This window comes from Pyrgilauda ruficollis, unplaced genomic scaffold (assembly GCF_017590135.1).
Source record: "Pyrgilauda ruficollis isolate IOZ18807 unplaced genomic scaffold, ASM1759013v1 scaffold56, whole genome shotgun sequence".
In the NCBI taxonomy this organism is placed as follows: domain Eukaryota; kingdom Metazoa; phylum Chordata; class Aves; order Passeriformes; family Passeridae; genus Pyrgilauda; species Pyrgilauda ruficollis.
In genome coordinates, this window is record NW_024527266.1 from 243,538 (window position 1) to 253,479 (window position 9,942).

Genomic DNA, 9,942 nt, shown 5'->3' on the forward strand with positions numbered 1-9,942 from the left:
ACACCCTGATGTGACTCAAACCCTGCTTCCAAGAGATGGCTTTTAACCACAGCAAGCAAAAGTGGCTCAACATTTCCCTGTGGAAGCTGAGAACAAGTACAGGGCTGCAGCACATCTGGTGCTTCCCCAAAGCCTTCCCCCTACCCCACTGGAAACACCCTGGGAAATACAACAATAAGCAAGCAGCAATCAAAAAAAAGTGCAAAGAATATTCCAAATGTTTATTATGTATTAAAAATACTGCAAATAAGCCATACAGTTCATTTCACAGTAACCTAAACAACATTGTTCAAGAACTGGAGAAGTCAACAAAGAACAGTGCAGTTCCAACAGTGACAACAGTTACCTTAATGCCATGGCTCCCTCTTTCTCTGACAGCAATTCTTTCCTGTTTACAGTGGGAACAACACTGGATATGGTTCAGTATCCTATTTGCCTAGGAGAACTCCTTTTCACCTGTGCTGTTCCCACTTCTGGGAGATGCTATTTCAAGGAATTTTCATCTAACACAGTTGAGGATCTGTCTGGTCCAAGCTGAGGTGGGCATGATGTCCACAGCCTATTTCCAAGGTAACCACATGCAGACTTCTTTACCAATTATTTGGAAAAAGTTCAAAAGTAAACTTGAAAAGGAGGGATATTTGAAATCCTTTCCAAAAAGACAGAAAACCAAAGAAGCTCCACGAGAAAGTGGTTTTTAAAAGATCATCTACAGAATTATGACACTTTTTCCTCACTCTCCTAGATCAGGTCTCCTAGAAGGATCCTTTGCTACCAATGCCTCAGCCAGACACCTGGTGACAAAAATAGTGACAAGAATCAGGCACCAAGTCCTGAATACGTAACGAGTTCAGGTCACTGTCAGCTGTGTGAAAACCTGGAAATGTATATGCCATAGAAGCAATTCTGCTGATTTCATGGTGATTTTCCCTCTTATGTGTTTTGGAGTGTATTATTGCTGTCGTTAGCATGCTTGTTATATATGGAACACAACAGGTGCAATTTTGGTTCTTCTCTTCCCTCAAATTTGTGATGATTTCTATAGAAAAATCCCTTATCAAAGACCAAATTAGATCTTTCTAAGGAAGGCACAGCCTAATCACATAAACAGTCTAAAAATATGAGAAAAATATTACTGTACCCTCTTGAAATTAATCCCATCCTTCAGACGTCCCTTCTAAGCACTGATCTTCTGCACCAGCAGCTGAAGATGCTGGCAAAGAAGCCTATGATCACAAAGAATGAATCTCCTAGACCTTAGCCCCAGGCAGTGCCACTTACCTCAAACCTTGTTAGTTCCTTGGTACAGACTAAGGTCTCACTGAAATACACTACAGCTCAGCTGACCTTTGGTGAACTGACCACATATGAGTCCCAAACGGCAGAAACAGGTGAGATGCTGCACACATGCTCCACTGTTAAGTTCATCACAGTGAACAGTTTAAGAGAGCATGTAGTTTTGTTTCTTGAACCAAAACATACCAGTAGAATTCTCTATGAGTGCAGCAGTATGCTTTGGGTACCAGAACAGCTGTAGTCTTTCTGTGTGGGATATCTAGTGGCAGTGTGAAACACCTTCATGCCATTAAATATGTGTCCATGCTAACGAGGCTGTAGTTACACCACTACACTTAACTGTGGTACAACTTCATGGAGAAGATGAGCCCTTAAGAAACTCAACCCCCAACTAAACTTGTGTTTTCTTAAAACAAAATTTAGGAGAAAGAAAAAAACAAACAACAAAAACTCCAAACACACTACAAGGAAAAGAAATAAATGAAATAAGCAGAACTGTCTCTATTATTAAAGTATTCTTATTCTCTTTGGAGGTATCAAATTGCTTTTTAAAAGAGCAAAAAACAGGGCATACAAAAGCTATTCTCCTTAACCCATTATTTGCCCAAGGAGCACCACTGCCTAAATATTTTCATGTATTTTTTCTACTTTCACAAACAACCTTTCCAGATCATTCCTCAGATCATCTACTGAGCTCTTCACAGACTCCAGGCTGTTCTCATTATTTTCAATTTTCACTGAATAGGCAACTAAACTATCCACTGCAGTTCTTAGCATTTTCAAATCGGAATCTACCTGGCTAACAGAAGATCTCAGTTCATCTACAGAGCCTTCCATAGAAGAAAACTTTTCAAGGTAACCTTGAGAATCCTGGAGAGCACCAGAGGATGGCAAGTCACTGATGCTTCTCTTTAAGTTTTCCATGTCATTGTACAGTGAAGTCTGTGCCTCACCAAGATTTTTCAGAACATCTGTGACTGAAGTTACATCTGTATTTGAGGGTCCCTGAAGAGTGGTAATGCTTTGTTCTAGGGTATTGAGCTTATTCTCATACTCTGCCTCCTTAGAAAGGAAAGATTCCAACTTTTCACTGTTTTGAGCAGCAACAGATGCTAGAGACTCTAGGCTGTCTTCTATGTGCCTCAATCGAGACGCCAGTCCTTCACTGTTCTTCCCAAAAGTTTCTAATGCTTTTCTGAAGATTTCATTATCTTCCCATTTGTTGAGGTTGGCTTTAACTTGTAGTAAATCGTCATCGAGTCTTTTAATGTCACTAGGGAGCTGCATAATAGAATCCTCAGCTCTCAGAACTTTCTCTTGTAAAGCTTTTAATGAAAGGTGTTCAGTGTCCGCAGCTTCTTTGAACTTCTCATGTTCTTGTTTGAGGTTGACTAACTCTTTCACTTCAGTGTACACATCAGACTCCATGGAGTCTATTGTACTCTTCAAGGTCTCTATGTCCTTTTCTTTCATTTTCATGGATGCTTGCATCTCATCAAAAGCATCTTTTAGCACCTTAATTTCATGTTTATAGACATCTGCCTGTTCTAGTGAAACAACCTTTGCTTTCATATTGTTGATTTCATCTTGGCTCCTTTGCTGGACTTCAGTGAATACAGCAATGTTATCATTTATAGACTTGGTCAGCTCTGTTAGTCTCTCTTCCACTGTGTTTTCCAGAGATGTGAAGTCTCGTTCCCTTGCATCCTTCACCATATGAATGCCATCAGACAAGTCTTTCAAAATTTCATTCTGCAGTTTCTGAAGCACTTCACTGATCCGGTTTATTTCACTCTCCCCTTGTTTAACAGCCTTCTCGTTCACCTCCTGCTTCTGCTGAACAATTTTCATCATGGATTCAAACTCTCCAAATGTGGTTTGAAGAGAACGTACCTAGGCCAGAAACACACATGGTTAATACCAGTAATTTCATCCTTTTTGTCCAAAATCCTTATAGTCATTGTTACTAGAGGAAATGATTACGTTGCAATCCTTCATGCCCCATACCTCAAGTCACCCAGTGGCATACAGATATGGGAGCACAAAAAAACCAGCATGTTGAGCCTTACAGCTCTATAGTACATACACCATCTGTTAAGGGTCCTTGGCCTCACTGACCTGCCACTCATGAGCCAGGAAAGCTGTGGCAGTGAAAAAGTAACCCAGGTCTCCAGAGTCTCCATGCAGACCTCTGAACCATTCCTTCCATATAGGATTCCTGGTTCTAAAGACTATAAGTCTTTAGAAAAAGGTGGGGTGGGGAGGGAACCAAACCAAAAGAATATCTGGCATCAGTTTCTGACTACGGAAAAGCTGGGATTATATTTTATCAGGCATGAATACCAAAGAACAATACCTGATCATGAAAAATAAGTTTTGCGGTAGACAAGGAAAAATTAGAGGGAGAGGGGAGCTGGTATGGGCCAAGGAATGGAAGTAGTAATGACATTTTGCTGCTCCTAGACACCAACGGAAACACAAGAGGTTTTTTTTGTTAACTACTTCTTAAGATTAGAAAAAAATTAGGGAGTCTTTAATGTTCTAAATAGTTAGCAGCTTGTTTTTCCCACTCCTGCATACACCCACACACTCACAGTGAGCATGGCTCATATATGTACACACAAAGAACAAAAGCACAGCATCTGCCAAGAGCCTGCCTTGCATCTAGCTCAGGTTAAGAGAAAGTTCCTACCACTACATCAGGTACGCTATTAAACTTCCCAAGTACAAAAACTATCTTTACAGTTGGTTTTAGTAGCAGCCAGAGGGGAAAGGTCAAGGGGTGAGAGGCTGCCACATTTGTTTACTCTCACATTTAAAGGTAAGATCCTGGCCAGGGAAGCACACATTACTTAATTTGGAGGCCAAGCAGAGCATCAGCCTTAAGACTGTGGAGAAACCTTTTTGTGCATGCGTGGCTTGTACTTTCTTAAACTTAGTAAAGCAATGTAAGAACTCCCACTGGCTGCAAGAGGAATCCATCACACAGAAAATACCTCAAGGCTTTGGTAGGACAGCAAGTGCTGAGTAATGCACGTTGCCCTGCCTTACACTACTCCCTGTGTCTGAGGGGTACATTAATCAGCCATGCCACATGGGCTGCCACGTTTACTGATTAGATACACAGCTGGAGGGGTGGTTTTATTCTATAAATAGAAAGAAGTATATTTTATATGGTTTTAGAAAGAAATACCCAGCTGCCTTTTTTTTTTTCTTTTCAACTGAAGCAGACTCCAGCATTCCCTGACTCAGAACCTAGACATTATTTTCTAAAGACCTAACAGATATCTAATTAGAATTCTAATTTTTAATTAGAAATTAAGTTATTTCTATGTATTTTTGCAAATCCCTGGCAAAATCCTCCTTTGTTTTTAAGAAAGTCTATACTGTGCAGGGATTGTAGAGTTTGTCCATGAGACTTGCCTTTGCTTTGACAGATCCCTGCCATTTGAACAATACCCACTAAGATGACTTCTTTTCTCCCTCTTCAGTAAAAGGGTTTCTAATGCACCTACATTCCCTACACTTGTATTCTCTAGTGCTCACATAGGAAATTAGAACTGAGCTAAGGGGAAGGGATGGAAAAGGTAATACTGCCATACACATTGCAGCTGGGCACCAGTCATTTGACTGACTTACCAACCTCATTTTCATTACATCTTAGCTGTCATTAATTCTGATTATTTCCACAGAGAGCAGAGAACTTTTTCTGTATCACTATAAATGGAGGTCAGAAATCTAACAGGGTAACACAGGAAAATTCTCCTCCCCCTCCTATTACAGTGACACATTTCAACCAAATCACCAAATTCATATTTGTAAGTAACTGTCTTTTTAGTCTAATAAATCAGAAATAGCCAGAACTCTCCAGAGGGCTGGGTCTCTGCAACTGTATGACTGACAGAGATGGATCCCACCTTACTCAGTGGAAGTACTTTAGACCTGCTCCTCCACTGCATTCAGGCAATGTTCATGGTTTAAGCTGAAGCTATTCCCCATCTGGGCCAGCCACTTGAAGATCAGAGAGCTCTGATATAGTAAAATGGACTGGGGTCTTCAAAATATACCAGCTTCTAATAGTATTTGTCCTAACTGAGAGCTACCAGGGCTCAAAGCAACACCCTTGCACAAGAGGGGTAAAAACTCACAGCTTCAAAGTAGTTGGGCTGTGTGTGAACCTTCATCTGAGTTTGGTTTTTTGACATACATGGCTGGTAAGATGTGAAGCCATAGCCCTTGAAAGATTTAACATCACAATCAGTACATAAAAATGTATCTTCAGCCAATGACTACTGTTTTCTCTAACTGGTCATACTACCTTTTGTTTAAACACCAAATGACCTTGGCCTCTCTGAGAATGGTGCTATGTTAAAGACTAACCTTCCACATCATTTCCTTTCTCCTCAATGTGTAGCAGACAAGTTTATATAATGCTTACTCCTGACAGAAGCTCTCTGCAGTCAGATGAAGGGCAAAGCTACACAGCAGCCTGTGCTGATGGCACTCTGCAAGTACAATGCAGGATCCTACACCTTTGTGAAGCAGTGAAATACAGCAAATTCCTGTGTCACCAAACCACAGCAACCAAAACTTCCATGAGTTACATCAAAACTCTGTCATCTCTTTCCCCCACCTTTAACAGCCATCTGCTATACAAAGGCAAGTAAGTTTCAGTTGTCTTTGAAGCCAACTATTTATAAACTTCTGTTATATGCTCATCTCCTAGAATATGTAACACATACTTATGATTTTCTGCAATGACACGGAGATGGGAGGCAGCAAATTGTCCACATTCCTTTGATTAGAAGGGCTTGTACATTCCATGTTCATCTAAGTTCTACACTCGTGTATTGTAGTTTTACATCTTGCCATTTCAATTTCTTTCTCCTTACAGTCCACAAAAATGGCTTAAAAACCAGTAAAAAGCAACAACCTTTGCTAGTTCAAATCACTGTCCTGTCATCAGTGAGTCAAGGCCCCTGGATTTAAAACTAGCTTCAGACATAGCCCTATAGCCCTGAAGTTTACAACTCTTCTCTCCTGCTGACATGAATTTTCCTTTTCCTTCTTGTTGTATGGGACAGGAAACTCCAAGACTGACGATATAATCTCCACATGTGAAGGCCACTGTGTTTCTGGAAGCACTGAACAGCCAGAAGATCTCTGCCAGTGCCCGTCCCCCCTTTGCCAGCCCAGCCCCAAGCTCGCAGGGAATATAGGGAATCTGAATGCCATGCAGAAAGCAGTCAAGCTGAGACATGAATTTCCTTTTCCTTGATCTGATTCAGTCATAACTTTACATACTGTCTTCCAACCAATTAACCTACTCCCAGGAAACAAGTTTGTTGATGATATGCAATCACAGATGCCATTTTTAAAGGGTTTAGGCACCCGGGTATAGGCACCTAGGATGTGTCCAAGTGGACAGTGCTATTTGTGAAATTATAGCTGGGAGGCTCATAAGGGCCTGAGAAAAAAATGAGGGAAATGAGCATTTATTTCACTTCACTTGAGCCACATCGTGTGCCAGCAACTTCACAGCTTTTCCACAGTCCTGGACTGCCTTGGACACTGCGAGTCTCACTCCCTTGGCCAGAGACTGCGGCAGGAACGTGGGAGGCAGGGTACTGCAGCAGTGTTTCTGGCACAGCCTCTGTTGTTGGGTGAAACTCACATGGGTTTTGTTTTCTAGAGTGCGGGGACGCTGAGGCAGGATCCTGCCCCGTTCTGACAGCGCTGCCACCCAGTGTCCCTTGGCGTGCACATCTGCCTACTCGACAGGCAGCGACGAGCAGCTCGTTCGCCCCGCTAGGTTAAGTGATTTGCGGACCTCGAAGATACAGAATTACGGGCAGCAGGCTCCTTCGGAACGGCGGGTCCGCACCGCTGTCGACACCTAAAGCAGCGTGCGGACTGCGTTCCATAAAATGGCTTCAGGCACAGGCCCTGGAAAGCCGAGCTGGGGACTGCGGCCACCGCCGCGGGGTCCCGTCCCGCCCCGTCCCGCCCAGCTCTACGCTGCCTGGCAGGGATTTCTCGCTGCTCCGGGGCCACGTTTGCAGGCACGGGGAATACCGCGGCCCTGACTCCACATGCCCCTCTAATGCCATGAAACATCTTTGAGGGACCACGGAACAGGAGGGAAAGGCAACGGGACATGTTCGCTTTCCCGCAAGACAGGCCATCCGACAGCTACCCAGCTCCTTATTTAAGGGGCGAATCCCCGCGCCCGTCCCCCTGCTCCTTATTTAAGGGGCTGACCCCCGCCCCGCCGAGCAGCACCGAGCGCCCCGACGGTGCCCAGCCCGCCCGCCCCCGGCGGTGCCCGGCGCCGCGCTACCTTCTGCACCACGGCGTCCAGGGTGGCGGCCAGCTCCTGCCGCTGCCGGCCGGAGGCCTCCACCTCCCGGGCGCTCCGCCCGACCTCCTCCTGCAGTTGCAGCACGTACCAGCCGGCGGGCAGCGCGGCGCCCAGCACCACCGCGGCTCCCAGCAGCATCGCCCAGCCGCGGCGGGGACCGGCGCCAGAGCGGCCCCCCCCGCCGGCCCTGCCGCCCCGGCCGTGCCCCGCCGCCGCCTGCTTCTTCGCCGGCGGCTCGTCGCCGCCGCCGAGCTGCGCGCTCTTCTCGTTGGCGGCGGGCGGGCTGCCCCCCTTAGAGCCCCGGTGCTTGGCGGCCGACATAGCGGGACGCCGCCGCCGCCGTCGTACACGGAGCGGGAGCAGCGGGAGTGGGCGAGGGAGAGAGGGAGGGAGGATGGAGGGAAGGCGGAGGCGCCGGCCCGGGCCGCGCCACTCTCCCCGCCCCGCCCCGGCCCCCGCCCCGGGAAGCCGCCACGCACACGGGGATGGGCTCCGTCCCTGCCGGGGGGCAGACGTGGCGTACAGGGCCCAGCCCCATCCCCAGGGGAGCAATGGGACCGGGAAGCGAAGGGCGGGGCGGAGAGGAAGCCCCGGCCCAGCCCCGCGGTGACACATCCCGTCCCGACCCGCTGTGGCGCCGAGGGAGCGCGGGGAGCGCTCTCCCCCTCGCAGCCCCCCGCGCCGGGTGTCCCCCAACCCAGACCGGTCCTTCTGACAGTTTTTGGCCACGCTCGTAGTTTTGGTGGTAGAACGCGGCGGAATTGTGCCTCACGCAACTTCTGTTTGGCTTGGTTGGTTTTTGGCTGGAATACCTCAGCAAGCTCCGGAATGACTGAGAGAAAGGCGTGGAGAGAGAGTTATTTTCTCCATCTGCAACCCCTCTCCCCAGCCCATTTCTAGTGTCTGTAGAGCTTAGACTTGGCATCGGGCTGGTGGTCCCCTGGGGACCCAAGAGCTGCTGCCCTGGCTGGCAGGAGCGCTCCAGGCCCCAGGCAAGCCCCTCTCAGGTCACGGACAGCTTTGTCCGAGATGGACAGACCGAGAGCTCAGCACCGAGTCTGCCTGCAAAGCTGTTCTGCTCCGAGCATGCTTCTTTGCTTCCCCACGCCAACACGAGCCTGCTGCCTTCATCTTCCCCCCGGAGCGAGTCCCGGCACAGGACAGGAAAGGAAAGGCTGAGCAGGCCTTCCCCTGTGCCACAGCCTCCAGCTGGAGCTTGAGGCACTGAATGTATCTGTTTCTCTATTTGATTACAGCAAGAAATTAAATCAAACTTTGTCTTGGAAGACGTTTTCTTTTCTTGGTCTTTCCTTTGATTACAGTATATTCTTCCTTTACATATATATACATTTTAAAAAAAAAATTTATGTTGAGTATTATGTAGAAACAGTGAATTGTAAAGTCAGCTGGATCACAGCCCCTGACATCAACCTGTCAAATACAATTCCATCTCTGCCAAGGCTTAGGATGAACTGAACTGTTTAGTCTATAGATAATGTTCTAGTAACTACTAGAATGGGTAATAAGAGGAGAATTTATAGTGAATTGTCTCAAGCATTTTGTTAACACAATTCCGTCAAATGCACAGACCTGAGAGGATGTTGGTGCGACTGCAAGTTATGAGCACCACAACAGAAGATACTGCCCTGACCCTAACAAGTAACAGAGAGCTTGCACGGGGTCAGGAGGTTGTCTTAAATTATATACCAGAGGTGGCTGAAGCTGGTATGAGGAGGCTTGCACTAAAGCAGGTGAGGAACCCTCTGAATAATCTGTCTTCCTCAATACAATGAGAGTAGAAATCTTCAGCAGCAAACAAAGCACCCTGGGAAAGCTACATCAGCAGTTTCCACCATGAACATCTAGCCACAGCCTTAGTTCTCTCACACTTTATGAGAAGAGGATATCAGATTTCTATTTAGGAAGGGCCTAGAAAAGCTAGGATTTGTAGCAGTACCCTAAACCCCAGGATTTTAGCTCTGAAGCCACTTATTTGAGTTTACCGTAAGAACTGAGCCATATGGACTTCACCAGAGAGAATAATCAAGAGGAACATCAATGTTAAGTATTAAGGATGTAAATCTGTTTCAGGGAGTAAGGTAGCATAGGTAACTGTCACTATTTCTCCTTCTCTTGCTTGGTAGTGACAAGGAAAATGTTAGCAATGTACTACCTAAAGATTTTTCTCACCATGGAACCAATTCAAGCTGTTTCTGACCAAGAGTACCACTCTACAAATAGCTTTTTGTTGTATTTGACGCTGTGGGTCAAACTATTATTTCCTT

The 9,942-nt window shown here is 46.2% G+C and overlaps 1 protein-coding gene across 1 annotated transcript; it reads right to left on the minus strand.

Moving 5' to 3' along the window:
* Positions 1–206: 206 nt before the first annotated feature.
* Positions 207–8,306, minus strand: CKAP4 (cytoskeleton associated protein 4). The gene is made up of 2 exons (XM_041481649.1): positions 7,637–8,306; positions 207–3,189 (listed from the first exon to the last, which is right to left on the minus strand). The coding sequence occupies exons 1-2, from the start codon at positions 8,270–8,272 to the stop codon at positions 1,918–1,920; spliced, it is 1,908 nt and encodes a 635-aa protein (XP_041337583.1). The 5' UTR covers positions 8,273–8,306; the 3' UTR covers positions 207–1,917.
* Positions 8,307–9,942: the final 1,636 nt, after the last annotated feature.

Coding starts and splice junctions, on each gene's coding strand:
- CKAP4 (XM_041481649.1), bottom strand. CDS start 8,272: ATGTGTCACCGCGGGGCTGGGCCGGGGCTTCCTCTCCGCCCCGCCCTT. Junction 3,190..7,636: donor TGGACGCCGTGGTGCAGAAG/GTAGCGCGGCGC, acceptor TTTCTGGCCTAG/GTACGTTCTCTTCAAACCAC.